Source organism: Phaethon aethereus, assembly GCF_964289735.1.
Source record: "Phaethon aethereus genome assembly, chromosome: 10".
Classification (NCBI taxonomy): Eukaryota; Metazoa; Chordata; class Aves; order Phaethontiformes; family Phaethontidae; genus Phaethon; species Phaethon aethereus.
Window position 1 is genome coordinate 4,818,759 of NC_138586.1, and position 19,058 is coordinate 4,837,816.

Below are 19,058 nucleotides of genomic sequence, written 5' to 3' on the forward strand. Positions count from 1 at the left end.
GATTTGGAGCTTGGAGGACTCTTGGTCAGGACCGGGAGAGCCGTTCCCCAACCTAACACTGATCATTTTAACCACAGACTCAGTAACCCTGGAGAAACAAGAAAGCTGAAATCATCAGCCTAATAAAATTACACAAATTATTGCATTAGACCAAATAGGTCCCTGCCAAGGAAGAGGAGCGTACCGGGTTTTCCGAAGAAGGATTTGGGGCAGGGGCACTGACTGGGCTGTGGGTCTGCGCCGTGGCAGCAGGGGAAGGAGCCAGCAGCACAGCCTCCAAAAACATATAACACTGCCAATGAAAAACAATCTTGTATTAAAATCAGCTGAAAGCGGTCCTGGAAATTACAGCCTAGTGGGCATTAGTTTCATACCAAATAAATGGTATGAAAACAAAATGGTATGGAACAAAAAATGATGATAGACATGAGTTGGCTAAGCATGAATTAACAGGGGCAAAGTTGTGGAAGTCTATAAAGGACAATCTTCCATCTCAAAACATATAAAATTCCCTAAGTGCATCAGTGAAACAGAAGATAAGGGCAAACCAGCACATAACCTTTTATCTAGACTTTAAAAAGAAAAGGGAAAGGAGATGGACAAACGAGCTAAGGCACTTGTGAAATGCCCTCGAGGCATCCCGCTGTGTAACTAGGTGCTCACAGACCTCTGAAAAGCTGATCCTGAAAGGGAGAAATGGAAGTAGATGCAAACGGTAGAGGGTTACAAGTGTCTTGAAGCCAAAATGCTTGTTTGAGTTACCTGTCATTGCTGGTGGAACAAGCACTAAGTCAACGCCATTGAAACACAGTGGATTCAAAATCATCCAGGAGAAGGAATTTTTAATACAAAAGTAATTTTTTTAATACAAGCTAAAACGAACCTGGTCAAGGTACTGGCAACACTAAGAATTTAACCAAAGCTGGGGTGTTGATGGAAGTAGCCGAGAGCACCTAAAGACAGATGAGGGGCTGGTGGCGGTGGGGGAAGGAGCCTGAGCTAGTGCTGCAGTGGGTGCTGCGGGACGGGACGGGAGGGGATGGGACGGGACGGGATGGGACGGGATGGCTCCCGCCACGCACAGCCTGCCTTTTCCTCTTGTCCTTTCATCTGTTTTTATGGGAAAATGCTGGATCTAACAAGCAGCCCCATGTGCCACAGAACTAATAAATAAAGTAGTAAATAACTTTCGATGGGTTTGTGCCTGGGGACTGACAGACTGGGCTCTCCAGGGCTGCAGCACAGCTCTGTTGCTTATAAGACATCAGAGAAGCCACGCGCCACAAATATCCTAACCACAGGAAAAGCTTTAATGGGAGTTCGCGCTTCATTAAACACCAGCGAATCCACATGAGAGAGAAAGCTTGACTAAAGAGAGGATTTTCTGGTGTCTAATACGGCACAGACTCCCATTAAGGTTTTTCCCAGGGTTTAATTCATTCTGCTGCCTCTCCCTTGTCTCACCCCGATTACCTGTTCTCACAAAATTTGCAAGACCTCAATATTTTCCAGACATTCGCTCCTTTGAGAGCGAGGTGAGCAGCAGGTTCGGGAATTACTGGGGAGGGGACGGACGGAGTGTGACCTTACAGGAAAATGAGTTGAAATTCAGACCCCATCAGCGCGGCAGGGACGGGAGGAGCTGCCGTGCCTACCACGCAGATGACCGAGCCGTGCGCGGTATTTTTAGAGAGTCGGCCAAGCAGACAGCGGCATGTTCCTTTCTGGGCTCTTGCCTTCTTTTTACACAAGCCGTCATCATCCCAGAGGTCGGAACGGGCGTACAAAACGTCAGCAGTAAAATAGCTCGTTTCACTAACTCGCGTCGCTACGGAGGTGATGTTTTGCTATCAACCAACTCCGTTGCCTGGGAGGTAAAAAAATGGCAAATAACCTGCACAAGCCCCCCTGGGTTTTTTTTTTGGGGGTCCCTTTTTTGGGGGGCTGGAGGAGCGCGCGGGCGACGCCAGAGACTTTTGTGTGCTGAAAAAGCCGCTGGCTGCTCCCTCCGACCAAACCGTCCTGCCCCTTCAACAGCATCGCCTCTCGCGGTAGGTGCCGTGCGCGGGGGTCCTCGCCGGCAGGTGCCCCCGCGGCCGGCGGAAGGCGCGACCAGAGAAGGTGACGGAAAACTCCGGCCGAGTTGGCCCAGACGACGGAGTCTTGCGGTCGGGGGTGGGTGCTTATCGCGGGCGCCGCCGGTCGAGCCGTCCTGGGACGGGGCGGGTCGAGGGTGGGCGCCCGACAGGCAGCGGGGTCACGGGGTGGTCGTGGGGGGCAACGGCCCAACCTCGTCCCGAGATGAGCGGCGACGGGCACCGTGTTCCCGGGGCGATGGGCACCATGTTCCCGGGAGCGCCGCCCTCCACGGGGCGTCTGGGAAGAGCCCGAAGGCCGCCGAGGTCCGTGCGCCGCAGGGTGAAGACAGCCGCGTTGCCCTGGACAGTTGCCTGTCTTCTTCAGAAGGTGAAAAGTGGCAAAACTGACCAAAACCGGGGGCCGCGAAGCTCCTTGCGTGCAAAACTAGCAGCAAGGGGAAGCGGGGGCCCGGAGCGGGCCTGGGCACGGCCGGATACCGCCGGCCGCATTATCTCCGCGGGCCGGAGGGGAGGTGTTTGTGCCGAGGCCGGACCGTCAAACCCCGGTGCCAGGAGCCGCAGCGTGGGCTCAGACCCGCAAGGTCCTGAGCGCGTGGCAGAGCACGTTTCCAATAGCGAAAAAATAAAAATATGAAAATAGAAAGTTGTTTTCTGTTCTCCCCTGTGCGGCTGAAAACAGAAATCACCACGGCCGGTGACTTTGGCAGCATCCCCGGCGCGGCACACGCTGCCGGCCAGGCATATACATCTATATGTTCTCGAGCTATGTATACACTCGCTATACAGATATATATAATTTTTATACAGGTACAGGTGTGTGCGTTTTTTAATTCCGGTACATGCTGTTTCATTGGCAACCCCTTGGGGTTGGGTGTCTTTTTCGGGCGGGTCGTGAAGCGAAGAACAAGCGCGCAGGGAAGGCGCCTGGCACCGCGGGGCACGGGGCAGCATCCCAGGGAGGAGGGGGCAAGCCCCGCTTGCTGGCCGTCCTCGGCCGCTGGCGAGCGCTCCCCTACACGTCTAGCCCGGTGTTTCGGAAGAACAACCCGCATCGGAAATCCTGGATTGCTTCGGTGAATCTAAAACCGGGGTTATTCGGTGTTGGCAGAAGCCCCCGGGCCTCGCGGAGCTCGGCAGCGCTCGCCGCAGGGGCTGTGAACGGGCAACGGCAGGCAGCGACTTCCCCCCGAGACAGCGCTTGGGCCGATTCCGTTACCAATGGGTTGATGAAAAACGTCCTTTTGCGAAAAGAAATCCAGGTGAATTGCTTTTTCTTGAGGGTCTGAGCCCTGGATTTCCCCTCTGCTTTGTGCCAGGCTGCCCCAGTCGCTGCTGCACCGTCCTTGACAAAACGTGGTCTGTGGCAACGGCATTTTGTTTACTTTTCTAGAAAATGCCCTCTTCAGCACCGCGGCGTAACATCTGTTTGGAGGCTTCCATGAGAACAACTCCGATCAACGGCGAGGGTTCGACCACTTCCCCCTGGAAGGTTTCACAAGCCGAGGTGGAAGATCAGCCTTCGAGGAGGCAGCGGTCGTGGTCCCTCCTCTCCGCCTTGGCAGCAGCAGAGACTTGTTTCGAGGTCACCTGTGGTCCCCCAGACCGTGGCACTGGCTCTCCCCTCTGGTTTTGCCTTCTGATACTTCCTGAGGCTGGTTATTAAAATAAAATAAAATAAAAAAAAAGCCATCAGAGCACAAAGGAGAACCCATGACAACTGAAAATCTTCACGGGGGCCGTTCGCTAGCACCGAGCTCCTTCCTTCCCCAAAGCAGTTTCCCTTTTTTCCCCCTTCCCGTTTGGGGTGGCGGCTGCGGGGCCACGCACGATGGGAACCGCAGAGAAGCAGAGGCTCTAGACCTTTTGAAGGACAGCTGTTTGCACGCTTTCCAAGCCAAAATAAAAGGTAATGTTCTGGAACGTGGAAGGTGTATTCCCCTGAGCTCCCACCTACTCAGCTACGGACGTCTTTGGACCCCTTGTGCGCGTCCTAAAGCTTCTGCCCACCTCCTGCGAAAGCGTGATGGAGCGTGCTGGAGGCTCCTGGGCTGTCATTTCCCCCCGGGAGCAGCAGCCAGGTATCGGGCGCAGCAGGGTAGGGCTCGCTTTTGCCCAGCACCCTCTCACCCTGGGGCCAGGAGCTTTCCCGGCCGGGATCCTCCCCGCCTGCCCTGCCCTCGGCCCTTCGTACCGCGCAGCAGCCCCGAGCCCACGCCTGGCCCCAGGGACGGCTCTGCTGCCGGAGCTGCCGAGCTTTCCCCGGCAGAAGGGCCTCGGGCGCTTCCTTACGCCACGGAGCTCCTTGAACCTGCGGCTTCCCCGGGAAGCGGGATCAAAGGCACCCGTAAGGAAAAATAACCCCAGCCGGAAGCGTACAGGCTACCATACCTGATGGGATTACAGCAAAAAGTCCCTTTCCCCCAGCTTGATCCCCAGCGGCTGGCGCTGAATGACAGCATTCAAGCGCTTTTCAGGCCAGCCCAGCTGCAGGATGTGGAGGGAGAACCGGTGTGGTCACCGGTGAGAGGGGCGCAGGGAAAGGGGCGCGTCCGCAACAGAAACAAAACTCTTCGATGAACCTTGCGTATCGTTTAACAGTCAGAGCTGCTTAGAGAAAAGCAAAGCCTGGAGAGGTATGCGGATGGTAAAAGATGCTTTTGTGCTGTATATAAACATGGAAAAACGATTTACTGACATTTCTGGAGGTATTCCAAATTTTCATTTCGTGCAAAAGCCAGATTCTGGATGTGCCGATTGTGGAAATCCACCTTTATTTTGTATCTCTGCCATTTTTACTTAACACGTCACGCAAGTTTGCTCCTGAGCTGTCTCCGCGGCATCACTCGGCTCTGCCTGGGAAGAGCCAGAGCCTTCCATTGCCGTCCTCCCCTGCGTGCGCACATTCCTTGTGCTGACCAGGCAGAACAGGACGGATTTCCTTCGGTGGCATTTCCTGATGATTTCTGACTAGTTGCAGAGGAAGTCAAACCAAAGAAATGATGAATCTTCCTTTTTTTATTAAAAAAAAACCCCTCAACCCTTTAAAACGGACATCTCTTATTTCGGAACCGTAAACAGCCTGCCTACGACCCTGCTGACCGCCTCATCTTCACGGATAAATATACACCAAAGGCCAGATACATTTTCTGCTGGGAAGCTCTTACCCTTTTTGGGGAGCTTCCTTTGCCAGCATCAGTACGTCGGGCTTGCTCAGTGCTTCGAAATACATAGTTCATGGTCGGAAAGAACATACCCTAAGCCGTGAAAGGCAGCAGGGCTGCCTGCTCCCGTGGCCACGGGGAAATCTCTCAGGCTCTGCCAGTCGGGATTTGCAGGGCCCTGGGGCCTGGGCGCAGCTCTGTGGGGTTTGGTGGGCGTCAGGCAGGAGAAGCAGCGGTGGGAGACGGCGGGAGAGGGTCGGTCCATCCCCGCAGCCCTCCCGGGGCTGCCCGCACTGGGGCGCGGCCGCCGCCGGACGGCGGAGCCCCTGGTCGGGCATGTCCTAAGGCACTTGGGTTTTGAAGGGGAACGGCTCAGCGTCCCCGAAACCCCGGCTGTTGAGGGGGATCTCAGCTGGATGCCCCAGTGGTGGAGGCACCCAAACCCGACTAGGACTCCTGTTTGAAACCTTGGTGCCCTTTGCCTGGCAAGCCTGGCTGCTTCCCAAAAGCTGCGTTAATACAAAACAGAGAGACCAAAGAGTTACCGAGACCTCAGAGGTTTTACGAGTGCCTGTATTGCTCAATCCTCCATCTCTCTCTGTAGAGGAATTGTCTCTCTCGGGCTGTACAAAAGGTTGCATTGAAAGCTCGTCCTGAACTTTGATCTGGAAACATACAGGCAAAAGCAATGTTTGCCTCCTGGCATCTCCTCCAGCGCTGGCAGACGCTTCATTTGACATTTTGCCTTTCCCATCGTCCCGTAACTCTACGGAACGCTCCGTGCCAGCCCAGAGAACGCCGAGGCACTTGCAGAGCGGTGTCCTGGGGTGGGCGGCAGAACTTCATCTGAGGGATCTGCGGTTTCTTCCTTGTGGGGAAAAATACAGCGTGGGTCTTCGCCATCGCTCTGTGCTGTTCATGTGGGGAAGAACGCTAAGAAGTAACAGCAGCAGTGGCAAGCCAAGCATCTCTAGGTCACGGCATAGCCAGAGGCTCTTCCAAGTAGCTGAGCTCCTGGACTAAGCGCTGGACATTTTTGAATGAAGAAGCGAACCAAACTGCGACAGCGACCACCAGAAACACACGCCAGGAAAACTTGCGTTAAGCTTTAAAGCCCTCGATGAGAGCCCACCAGCAGAGCAAGGGCGTTCCAGGCTCTTACCCAGTGATGAATTTGGCAGCGCCGAGATCCCCGAGCTGTCAGAGCAGGGCGTGTTGGGGATGTATAACAATGAGCTTATGCTAAAATCGGACGTGAAGGGAAAATCAAACATCAAAGTAGAGCAAAACAGGACAGTGACTGCAAGCTTGGGTCGCTCCCCGCTCGCTCCTGCATTGCAACAGGGCCCAGGACCAGCTCCCCAGGTGGGAGGGGGCTGAGCCTCCACCAGGCGCGTCCCTTGCGGTCGAGCGCTGGATGCGGTGCTGCCGACACCCCCTGCGCCCCTGTAAACAGGTATTACCGGTAGAGCGAAGCCCCTCTGCACTCTCTGCCCTACACAACTGGAAGAGGAGCTTTAGATGCCATTTCACGGGGAAACGCAGCTCTTAAGACCTGTCAAAACACAGCGTGCAGCCTGCATTAGTTGCTGGCGAATGGGCAGGACTAAGACTCCGCAGACCCGGTTGTCGTCTCTGCTGCTGCTGCCGGCCCTGGGGGGGTCACTCTCCCTCAAAGCGCACACGAAAAATCAGAAATGAAGCACAGGTCCCTTCACCGAAGCCCCTGGAGATCTACTGGAGAGAAAGGAGGTATCACCACTGTGGCCCAAGACCTGTATCCTTGCGTTGATGCAGTCCCCAGTGTGGACACGATTACAGGGCAATGCCCATTTTTAAGGTACTGCTCTATCGAGCATCTCAGGCTAAAAAAGACCAAAGCCATTGCACTCAGCCAAAAGAGTTGAAGAGGGAAAAAGCACCGGGGCGATGGGGGGTTACTGCCTTTTGGGGGGGGGTTGTGCTTCATGCCCCGTGAAGATCACAGAATCACAGAGTCACAGAATCACAGAATCACTAAGGTTGGAAAGGACCTTCAAGATCATCAAGTCCAACCATTAATCCAGCGCCACCATGTTCCCTAAACCATGTCCTGAAGCGCCACATCCACACGTTTTTTGAACACTTCCAGAGATGGCGACTCCACCACCTCCCTGGGCAGCCTGTTCCAATGCTTGACCACCCTCTCAGTAAAGAATTTTTTCCTAATATCCAATCTAAACCTCCCCTGGCGCAACTTGAGGCCATTTCCTCTCGTCCTGTCGCTGGTTACTTGGGAGAAGAGACCAACACCCTCGTCGCCACAACCCCCTTGCAGGTAGTTGTAGAGAGCGATAAGGTCTCCCCTCAGCCTCCTCTTCTCCAGACTAAACAACCCCAGTTCCCTCAGCCGCTCCTCATCAGACTTGTGCTCCAGCCCCCTCACCAGCTTCGTTGCCCTTCTCTGGACACGCTCCAGCACCTCAACGTCCTCCTTGTAGTGAGTGGCACAAGATGACCTGGGTTTGGTAACTGGCTGGCTGCTCTGCCACCGTCTGCCGCGGGACGTGTTCTGCGTGGTTTGAAGCTGCGGATGTGACTAAGGGGCTAGCCTCTACCAGAGCTTGCACAGTCACACTTTTTGCTATCAGGTTTTTCCCCTTATTATTATTATTATCTTATCACCAAAGTACTTTGCACGGAGGCGCGAGAAGGCCGAGGGCTTCCTGAATTTTGTGCAGCCTCGTACCGCTTCGTTTCAGCGCCGCAGCTCGCAGAGCCCTTGATCGCGAGCTCAGAGGGTGCTGGCTCCACGGGCTGGGCTGCCCCTGCCCGCGGGGACGCTCTGGGTGCTGGGACCCCCCGTGACGGCCACCTCTGCAGCTCTGGGAAGCACCCCACGGAGGGGACATGCCGGGCCATTGTGGCGGTGGCGGCGGTGGCTTTGGCACGGCTTGCTTCCCTCCGAGGGTCGGGGAGCTGGTGCAGGAGAGGGAGTCACTTTTCTGGGGGGTACTGCCTGCCAACAGCACCGTTCCCGTCTCCGCCGGAGAGAGGATGTGGAAGCAGCCTGTGAACCGGCAGTCAGACTTTATCTGACCTTTTATTTGTCTGACCTGCCCTCCCTGTAAGACCGAACACAAATGTCACGCAGTTCCCTTCTATCAAGCCCCCAGGCGTAGGCTTATCCAAATTACATGTGCCTGTGCTTCTTGAGTCCTGCAGCCAAGTTTCCATCAATGGCTGTTGAAGCGCTACAAGTCCCTTGGTTCACCACGGCGGGTGTCCAGCCAGGATTACAGAGCACGCAGATCCAGAAGTGACACTTGCCTGAAGCAATAAATAAACTGTTTCCCAAACTACCTTGCTGGTTAGCAGCTAGGCTTGCTCCGCTCTGCTCCCACGGAATCCCGAGGCGTGCGTGTTGAAAGGATCCCACCTCCCCGGCTCGCTGCATGGGGAAATGACATTAACAGCAGCTACGCCCCTCGGCACAAAGCAATTAAAGGATCAGGTTAAAGAACAACTAGTCTTCGTATCCAAGCCCGGAACATATGCTGAACAAATTTGTGCTTGTGGTCTACGTCTTCGGTCAGCAAGCGCGGCCCCTTCCTGCCCCTCGGCTACGGCAGCGGCAGGAGCTGGGGGGCTGCAGCTTCCCCAGGCCCCAGGAGGACGCAGACACGAGCCCAGGTCACAACTTCATCGGTCTTTGTTTCTCAAGTCACCTGCAAATAATCTTTCTCATACACAGGTGGATGAAATTTGTTTGCAAATCTGTTTGAATTTGCATCCGAATAATTTATATGAACAAGCCACAGCCTAGTAAGAGATTTTAAAAATGGAAAAAGCATTAAATGAAAAATGTGGAAGTTGTCCCCATGAGCACCTTCGCTTATCAAAATAATTAAAGCTCTCAGCTACATTTTATATTAATTTATTAGAAAAAAGATACACAGTTTAATGTGCAAATATATACAACAAACATTACAACGAAACATCAGGAAGGCGAGCCCCTTCCCGCTATCAAGGACTTACTCCTTCGTAACAGAGATGACTCTTTAATGCTTCCTCACAGATTTACAAATACAAAAAACGTATAATGCTTCATTTGCACAAAACAAAAGTTTCTTTTTATTTGAACAAAAAATATTCTGGCTTTGACATGGCAAAAGTCTGCTATTTTGGTGGCTTTTTTTTTTTTTTTTTTTAAACCTGAGCAAGTTTTGCGGAACAGGGGAACAAAGGAAAGGCATTGCCCTGTGCTTCATTCTCATCACAGCATCTGATGGTCTTTGAATTACTAAACCACTGAATCACTTCAAGTGAACGCGACCCCAAAATCTACATCTACGATGTAATTAGTGACACGGAAAAGAGCGGGCACTACTGTTAGCAGAAGTGAGCTGGCAGAAAACACCTTAAATGGCTGTTGACGTCTCTCAGGTAAAGTGTTCCTATCTGCCTGTAAGGAGTTGAATGCTGCCGCCTGCAATGAAGGAATTATAAATGGAAAATACAGTTTAGTCCAAAAAGCAAAGAGTCTTGGGTCCTGCTACGCCTTGCTCAAATGCACGATCCTTGAAAGACTGCAGGATAAGGCCGTATTAAACCCCAACCGAGTAAAGACTTTGAGAATACGTGTAATTCCCAGGAAGCACTGAAATCCCGCTCGCTCCGGGAAAGAAGTTCAGATCAGACTGATTTCTTTACGATTCTTTAGGATGTGTTTCAAGCAGGTGTTTGACGCAGGCTATTTTTGTATTCAGTGGCCACAGACAATTTCAGTAGAAGAGATCCATCTGATCTCTGACCTGCTGGGTGCTGGCACGCTGGCTCACTCACCGGCCGTGCCGACAGCGGGGGGAATCCAGCTGATCGCCCTCACAATAACCACGGGACTGAAACCACTTGGCTGCTTCGCTTTCCACATCATCCTGCAACCGAGCTTCATCTGGCCACAGCAAAAAGACGACGCTACCGGGAGTGTGCCTGGCTGACCCCGGAGCCCACCAAGGGCTCTTGCCCGGGCTACATTTTCAGAGGTGATGCTGTCAAAAGCTGACTCAGTTTTCAGGTGCTTTCACAGGTTTTCTTTCCTCTTTGGCCAAAGGATCAGTATTTCAGAACAGACTTAATTAAACAGCGACTCCTTTTTGCTGTGTAACATCCCTCCTCTCCCCCCGGCAGGCTCTACGGGTGCCGGCCCTGGGCTGCCGTGGTTGGCAGCGTGGTAGCCCATAGGTACGTCAGTCGTGGATTACAGCAGGGGCTGCCGTGGCTCTGTTCATAGCAAAATCCTTAGCGATGGGGTGGCCGCAGCAGATTTGGCCTTTGCCATCCTCCCACCATTCTTCTCCTCTTTACCCTCTTTGGAGTATTGTGGAATTTAACTAAAACAACAAAAAAAATAAAAGCCTTGGGGGAAGACTACTCTGCTTTTAAAACTTTTTTCGTGTGCTTTTTTTAATCGCTCCTGTTTTGTGTGTTGTGCTTGCACAAGAATGCATGTCACAGACCTTGGAGCAGCAGGTAAAAACAAACCTTAAATGAAAAACATGAATAAACACCCAAACTTAGCTTTTAGTTAAAAAGTGAAAGTTAGAAACCAGTGAGCAGTGTTTGATCAAGGGAAGAGAGCAGGGGGGCAAGCAGGGGGGGAAGATGAAAGGGGGCCATTCTGACCTAAGGACAGTCCCCGCCAAGCTATATGTTTATGTCCTTTGAGGGAAAAAAAACTATCAAGAGAGCTCTTTCTTTTCCGGATTTCTGAATGATTCGTTAGCCAGGTTTGTTAAAGTTTCAATATTTTTACAACAGACTAGAATAACAAGCGAGTCAGTCGTCTCCAATAACTTGGTATTTTTCCACTTCAGAAGATATTCTGACAGCGTGAAAAGAAAGACTCCAGGCAAACACGAGCTGATTTGTATGCTATTGCAATCCGCATCGGAGGCTGCCATGCCATCACTCTGCAATTTGGGATCTGCAAGTAGCATAGCATAATTTTACCAATTTTACCTGCCCTTTGTGGAAGTTTTCTATCCCCTACTGTAATACACGTCTTAGCTGGTCTTTTAACTCTTTCAGCACTGCAGCACACACCAAAAGCTTGCAGTGACATGTATTATTTGTACACCTTGAAAGAAAGGCAATTCTTTTGAGCAGAAACGCAAATGTCTCTGTAACCGTGGCCCTTCCTTGCTTACCTCTCTCTAACGCTTCTGTGCAGGCGCAGACCTCCACCGTCTCTCCCCAAACCCACTTCCCCTGTAGCAATACCACACCCACGGCACGGTTGCTCAGAGCTCTCCTAAATCAGTTTCGTGACAAAACAACTGAGTTTTAACAAACTAAATTTCACACCCGACGGATAAGATTTATATGGAAAAGTCTGAATTCTTTTCGAAACTTTTATGAACATTAACTTTCATTTTAGAGCTTTGGAGGGGGGAAGCAGAGTAGGAGAAAAGAGCAGGTCAAGGCCAGCTATCTGCAGTATAAACCCCGGTTTTCCAAGCAGCTCTAGTCCAGGACGCTTCATCCCCGCAGGCCTGGGTGCCCAAGCTTGCCTCAGAGTCGATAAAGGCGCTGGTGAACCTTGTTCTCACAGGGAAAGCAAATAATAAGAGCCTGGTCACCACAGATCCCCAGTTTTGTATTTGCTCTAAAGAAGCAGCGAGACTTGCAAGCACTTCAGCTCTCTTGAGGTAGGAGAAAAATGGTGTTTCTGTTAGCTGCGCCGCCTCTCCCAGAGGACGTGCTGCTCGGCCGTGACTCTCAGCCTCCCAGAGCGCCCGAACGGCTGAAGCAGAATGGATGCATGGAGGACAGTAAGTAGGAGCCTTGAAATGCCAGTGGTTTCTGCAATGACATTTCTATGACCTCTGTTTGGTAAATCAGCATATTTGGGATGTCAGATTACAGTAATATAATACGGCAGCAACAGGCACGTGAAGGGATGGCAGTGACTTGGCACTGTCAAAGAGGAAATCCTTTGTAAGGGTCCTGGCCGTCTGTCCTTGCTGACGGGACCAGACCTCTTACAGTGGGACTTACCTGCGCGAGCAAAGCCTGCAGGATCGAATCCAGTGTGGGTCACTCAGCGGTACTGCATACTTCCATGATGCAAGGGGCTGTGTGCCACCTTGAAATAATGATTGCAGCCAAGCTTTTAAAGTTAAATATGTTATAAACTATACACATATGTGGTCCTGAGATAGTGCCTGTAACAAGTCCCAAGGTAGATAAGCTTCCTGAACACAGAGGTCCTCATGCCGCGTAAGCACATTGTTGTTTTACTTTGGCAGGCCTGCTAGCCTCTCTCGGAGCACGCTGCACTTCCTAATTCTCTTTTTTTTTTGGGGAGGTGGGTCTAACGAAACAATCAGTTTGACGACTGCTACCAGCAATTCCAATTACATTTCTCTGCAGCTCAGATGAAAGCATTCTTGATCCTTTGCCAGTTCTCCCAAGACTTGCAGAAACAGGCTCACAGCTTCCCTTTCTATTTTTTGGCCAGCCAAGAGCTGTGTGCCTGCAGCCTCCTGCTAGAGGAGCAGCTGTGCTGTGCCGACGACACCCCTCAAGACAGGGAAGAAAACATCAGTAGGAATCGGACAGAAAGGCAACAAGCATGAGCCACAACGGAGAGAAGAAGCTTAATATGATGACCATCGTCCAGAGGGTCAGAGACGGCGCGTTCCAGTCCCATCAGTACATAGTCCTGTTTTGAGTTTCTGACAGCATCAGCTCAGAGTCAGACCTTTTAAACCCGGGGGAAAAATATTTTCCAAAATTCTCTTTGCTTAAGCACTATATATTTGAAAAGTTCTTTTTATTGTTTCAGTATTTTAGCCCTTAGTTGATTAGTCACCCACACCTGTCAGATGCCTGCTGCCATAAAAGCACTCTAAGCACCTGCAGTATTTGTAGAAATATCAAAAAATAGCTTTAGCAACTAGAAATTACACAACAGAGGGAGATGACGGGACTAACTAGATTAATGCAACATGTAGTGGATTTTTTAACATTAAGTGTATGACTCGTCGCAGAATCATGCCAGAAAATGGTACCATGTAGCTTACTGGTAAGGGCAGTAAAAAGGGTAATGCATTACTTCAATCATCAGTGAACCACTCACTCATTCAACATACTGCTCCAGCTGAAATCAAAGGTTTCCATTAAAAATACCATTCCTCTAGAGACCTTAAGCATCTTAAACTCACTCTGCCTTTGAACTCTACTGTGAGAGCTGCTTCATTAACATTGTGGTTCCAGTGCAAAAAAAAAAAATCCTCCCGGTCCCAAATCTTCTTCCTTTAGACTTTCGATTGCCTCTCATCTGTCCATTCCTGCTTAGTGTTCTGTAAAGCTTGAGTCTTCTGTTCATCTACCTGGACATAGTCCACTCTCTGCTCCTCAGAGAGAAAAGGTTTCTGTGGGAGAGAGAGGAAAAAACCCAACGTATTAATTTTAGGGTTGAAAAGGGATGCTAGTGAAACTTGGCTTGATTTTCTGTTCTCCCTTTCCCTTGTTCCTTGATTGCTTCACTTCACCTTGAAGCTCACAGTGACATCAGCTGACAAAAGCATTGCTTTACAGCCCGCTTTAGCTATAATTATCCATCTGTCACCCTGTCACTCAGCCCAGCGCCGTGAGCGAGGGAAACGTGCTGTTCTGGCTATTTCCATGCAGATAATCATTCTCTTCTCATCCGAGTGATCCTGCTGCAGGGATAACCTAACCGCATTTTAACTCAGGGCGGGTCTAAATACGGAAGCTTACGAGTCTTGAGTCTTTTGCATCCAGGAGTATTAGCTGATGGGGAAAATGATACACAAGGCATAAAATGGCCCAAACTGACAACAGCTCATTGCTTTGCAGTAGTACCTGCCCACCAACTGGGCAGATTATAAGCTCTTTGGAACATATAATGTATTTTTTCAGCATTACTAAGGAAACTGAAATGCTTCTAATGATGCAAGAATAAAGATGCACATTTTGCCATGTTACAAGAGATGGTACAGTTTTACCCCGTGAATTTGTTGTGGGCTGTAAACTTGTTACTGCAGAGATTTGGGGGAAAACTAGCAGGAAAGGGTTTGTGGAGACTCGATGAGAATGAAAGAGCATGCGGAGATCCTGCAAGCACTAACAAGCTTGCCCACAAGCCCTCATGGCTGCAAATCCTAGCGCAGTCTTGTGCCCTCTGCCAAGCCCGTGTTAATGGCATCCCTATGAGTCACACTAAGGACACCTTGTCATCACCCTAATAGCGCTTTTACTATATTAATCTTGAGCCTGCCACAAATGCAGTCAGCTGGAAACATGACTGGCTTCATCGTGATACTTAGGGCACCTAGCAGAGTCTGACTCTCGGTCTTGTTTTCCTCCCAACAGACAAAAAGAGGAGGCTGTGGGGTTTTTCAGATGACTCATACCTTCTGTACAGGGGATGGGGAAGCAGAATTAAAATCCAATGCTAAGTAATCAAGGTTAGATTTCCTTGTCCATGGAAAAGCACCACTGTATGGAGATGTTGCCTGTCTGTGTTCCTGTCGGGAAAGAAGAGAAACTTTTAAAGCTCTTAAAACATGATCCCAAAAGGAAGCAGGACTACAACTGTGAGGTGGGAGAGTCGTCTGGCAGAACGTGAGTGAGGAGGGTCAGCACCCAGGTAATTTTCTATGCCAAGGGTGGTTCTGGTGCCTAACCGCAGGATAACACTGATTAATTGCAGGATGGCATAAAGAAATTGAGAGCGCCTTTTTCTCCTGGTAATTACGGTAAAACAAGCAAACCTGGCTGATTTTCATTCAATACTATCAAGAAGGACTTGTGTCCAGCTTCTCAACCCAAGCCCTTGGAAGGCTGAGATTTACAGGAGTGCCCTCTTAACCATCATTGTTCTAAAAATTTGAAGAAATTATGATAATTCTGCTCAAATCTAGCAACTGAAAATTAATCCTAGGAAAATCACAGATGACCACAAATGTATGGAAGGTTTTTTTTTTTACTAGAAAAATCAAATGGGGAGTAGTTGTAACTGGAACTGCTCTCCTGAGCAGGTTAAAATTTGAGACTATGGTTCATGGAGACTGTGGTCAGTTTTGAAATATATTTCCATGGCTATTGCTGTTGGGCTTTGGCTATGGAGCCAAATCTGTAGACGTTGGCTCAGATCAAGGCATTTGAGATCCATTTCCACCTAAATTTCAAAGGAAACTGAGATTCTGGTCTTTTGCAAGATATGGCTAAGGAGTGAATGAAGAAAAGGAAGCCACAAAGCCAGATGTTCTTCTTTCATGGGATGGGAAGTGGGGTTAGTGCCACCAGCCAAAGCAGAAGCAATAAGAGACTTTAATGGGAGTTCTGTTTCTGCACAATATTTGGTGTGTTTCTTTAGGAAGTGCACTAACGGCTTTCTGTCATTTCCTAGGAGATTTTGCAGGGCACACTTTTAAAAGGTGAAAAGATTTAATTTTCCTTTGCCTTAATGAGTTCTCATGTAAATATGGCTGATCCCTGTGATCTCTTGGAACTGCTCAGCAACATTCGTGGGTGAACAGCTGAGTTCTGCAGAGCAGAAAAAGGGCTTCCCTTATCTCTCTGTAAATTGGTCCCAGTGTCTTTGGTTTAAAACCGTTTCATCATTTTTTTAAAAACAGAAGGCAAAGGACAAACCTCCTCAACATTTTTTTTCTTAGAAAACAAACTTCTGCATTCTCCATCAATGTGACAGAGCAGAATAAAGCAAAGGATGGCTGTGTGAAAATGAAGATTACCATATGAATGTAACTTTCTTCCTCTTCTCCGGAAACTGAATTGGCAAATATTCTTGCTGAATTAATACCGTCTCTTTCTGGTGAGATAAAGCTCATTCGATTGCTATGAAGAAAAACACAGGAGAGGTTAAGGAAGCATCTTACAGATGCTCTGAAATGAAGCCAAAGCCTGACACAGTCCATATGGTGAATAAACTCACACTAATGCTGCAGCCTTTACAGAGAGGATGTCCAAAACCACTCCTTAGTTCTAGAAAAAGTGTGCTATATTCCTACGAGAGGTTTTGTTGATTTTTTTTTTTTATGGGATTTATGAAAGTTTGCCATCTCTGGTATGACAGAAAGCATAAAACATTGGAGCAATTCTCCAACAAGGGGCACAGAGACATATCATTCATCCGGGTAATATGTGCTGATGAGGCAGTTAGTTATTTAGTTGTGCGGGTATCCACGTTTTGGAGATCGATGTGAATTAATCAGCTACTGGAGGTGCACGCAGAGGAACTTGTCTGGCTTTGAACACGAGGTAAACACATGCTATCTGTGCTATGGAGATGGCTGCGACTCAGCCCTTGTAAAAGGAAATCTCTTCCACTAACATAACTGTCGGAGGTATATCATGAGTAAATTATTGCAGGCTAGCAGCACAATGGGGTTAGTTATTAGGAAATTAGATGGCCACTTTGTGCAGCATGAACAGTATAATTCCTTTTGCTTTATTAGTTCCCGGCATACTTCTTTTTTAGGTTTGTTAATGTAAAACATGCAAACTCCCTCTGAGCTCGTTATCCTTCAGGACTCTGCACTGTGTCAGCACTAATTAACCACAGCGCTCTGGCAGGGATGCTTGGGAGGCAGGCTACTGGGTGTCCCTAACGGGCAGCACGTGGCAGGCAGTGCCGAGGCTTAACTGGCTTTGGACTGTACAGCTGAGAGCGGGGTCTGCAACTCAGAAACTGCCCATCTCGTGTCCCTTTTGCCCTCCAAATGACCACCCGAGGCAGGGGAGTGGAAATACCCTGTCTGGCACTCATGCCAAACCACATTTTCCAGAATGCCTGGGTTATGCAGAGGAGGTTAGTGGGAATTCCTGGCTTTTGTGTGCACACTCCAGCACAGCTGGGTCTCCTGTCAGCCTGTCCCTGTAGTGCCAAGATCCCCCCAGCCAGCAGGCTGCAGTCCTCCCCTGCTCACGAGTTCCCCGAAGACGTCTTTCACGTGGGGCCCAACAGTATCATCTGTTCATACTACCTGGGCTTTGGGACCAAAAGCATTTGTTTTACCCCACAAATAATTTCCAATGACAAAAGGTGGCACCAGTAACTGAAGTCTGAATTGCTGTGTGGTGGTGCAGAAGTCTACACTGAGGCTACAAGTCAGGCAGATCTTTATCATATCTGCTTCTCCTTTGCTATATTAATTTTCAGGAACAAAAATGGCTCTATCACTTTAAAAAAATAATAATTAAGGCACGTGAAGCTTTTAGCTTTCGCAGCAGCCACACCAGAGTGCAGGCCAGCTCCAGTCTTTTCAAAAGGAACCTTCAAAACAGACTGAGCATCACTGTGTGCTGCTGAACGCACTGGAACTGCCTGTCATGAAAGGGACCCTTGCTTTTTAGAGACAGCAAAAGCCTGGGGGATGCTGGAAGGAGCCCTAGGGAATTTTTGTTTGTGGACTTTGCCAGGAAACTGTGTCTTGTGGGATGCGATAAGTTATTTTTAACTCCATTCCACAATGTTAATGCTTAAAAGATTGGAACGGCAGGTTTCTTGTTGACTTACTAAGGCACAGTCCACATCCTGGTCACGGCAGCATGCTCCCGGATTGTGGAGAGGTTCCTCAAGTCCAGAGGAGGTGGCCGTGCTGCAAGTAGATACAAAAGGAACTACATTTCCAACAGCAGAGCTAATGAAAAGTACACACTGTTTAGAAAAATGCAGTTTTATATTAAGAGCACAAAACTAACAGAGTATTTCACAGAACATAACTGATATAACCAAGACAGAAATCAGTAACAAATGACCACTTCAGTCACCGCTGGAAAGCAAGGTCCCTCATTCACCCAGAGATAACAGAATAAATACAGTGGGCATACGGACAGCAAACGCCCCACAAGATCTGTGTGCTTGCCTCAAATCTGCTCTGCATATGCTGTCTTCAAGAGGAGAGGCCAGTTCAGCCTACAGGTCAAAACAGGTTTGGGGTCTCTTCTAAACAAAAAGGTCCTACACATGGAGGTCAAGATCATTCCTCTCACCAGTCAATGTAAATTTTCCACTCCATTCTCAAAACCCGCTATGAAAGCACCTGAGCTTGCTTTGCCTCCTGGCAGTGGTCTAAATTTGTCCCCACTTCACAGCAGCATTTCCTGAACCAATTTCTAAGTAGACCTGTGGCTCTGCACAAAAGAGCTTTAACGTAGCCTAGGTTTAGGCAAGTTCTCCACTGCAAAGCTGAATTTTGTCCCCAGCATACCTTCTGGAAGTGCAACCCAGATTTTGGAGAGGCCATGAAAAGGAGGAGTGGAAAATTACCATCAGTAAAAGCATCTGCAGGAAATTCCTAATTAAACCAAGACAGCTGCGCCTACCCAACAGAGGTTTAACCAACAGCCCACACATCAAGTCTGAGTATTTGAGTGTTTGGATGTCCTGTTCCTGGAAGGTCAGGGAGCTGGTGAGACAGCAGTACCATGTACTTCAAAGCTGCAGAATTTAGTCTGCTGTCTCTCCAAGGCTACGTCCATTTGGTCATTTGCAGACAGAGTGGATCTGAAGCCGTGCACCATGCTAATGCAGCCACCCGGTCTTTGACTGCAAAAGTAGGCATGGATGCTCTTCCTTTGCTTACAAACCACCCTGCAGATGCATCCTATGCCACAGTACTATAGGCCACTTACACAGCAATTCAATCCCTCTTCTAGAGTGGAAAGCTCTTTAAAATGTGCCAAGGACACTATCAAAGGAGGTCACCCATATCCCCACTATCAGGACTCCTTGGCTGCCAATTGCGCTTTAGGTCTGGGCTTA

At 49.5% G+C, this 19,058-nt stretch overlaps 1 protein-coding gene across 1 annotated transcript in view; it reads right to left on the reverse strand.

Annotated features, from left to right (window-relative positions):
- Positions 1–13,131: 13,131 nt before the first annotated feature.
- The window catches only part of GAB3 (GRB2 associated binding protein 3), a gene marked incomplete at its 5' end in the record, with an annotated part of 65,028 nt that continues 59,101 nt past the window's right edge, over positions 13,132–19,058 (reverse strand). The window contains 5 exons of the mRNA XM_082004171.1: positions 13,132–13,677; positions 14,683–14,796; positions 16,027–16,129; positions 17,811–17,892; positions 18,620–18,686. Of these exons, the coding sequence (XP_081860297.1) occupies positions 13,561–13,677; positions 14,683–14,796; positions 16,027–16,129; positions 17,811–17,892; positions 18,620–18,686 (483 nt within the window). The 3' untranslated portion in view covers positions 13,132–13,560. The remainder of the gene's footprint in view (positions 13,678–14,682; positions 14,797–16,026; positions 16,130–17,810; positions 17,893–18,619; positions 18,687–19,058) is intronic.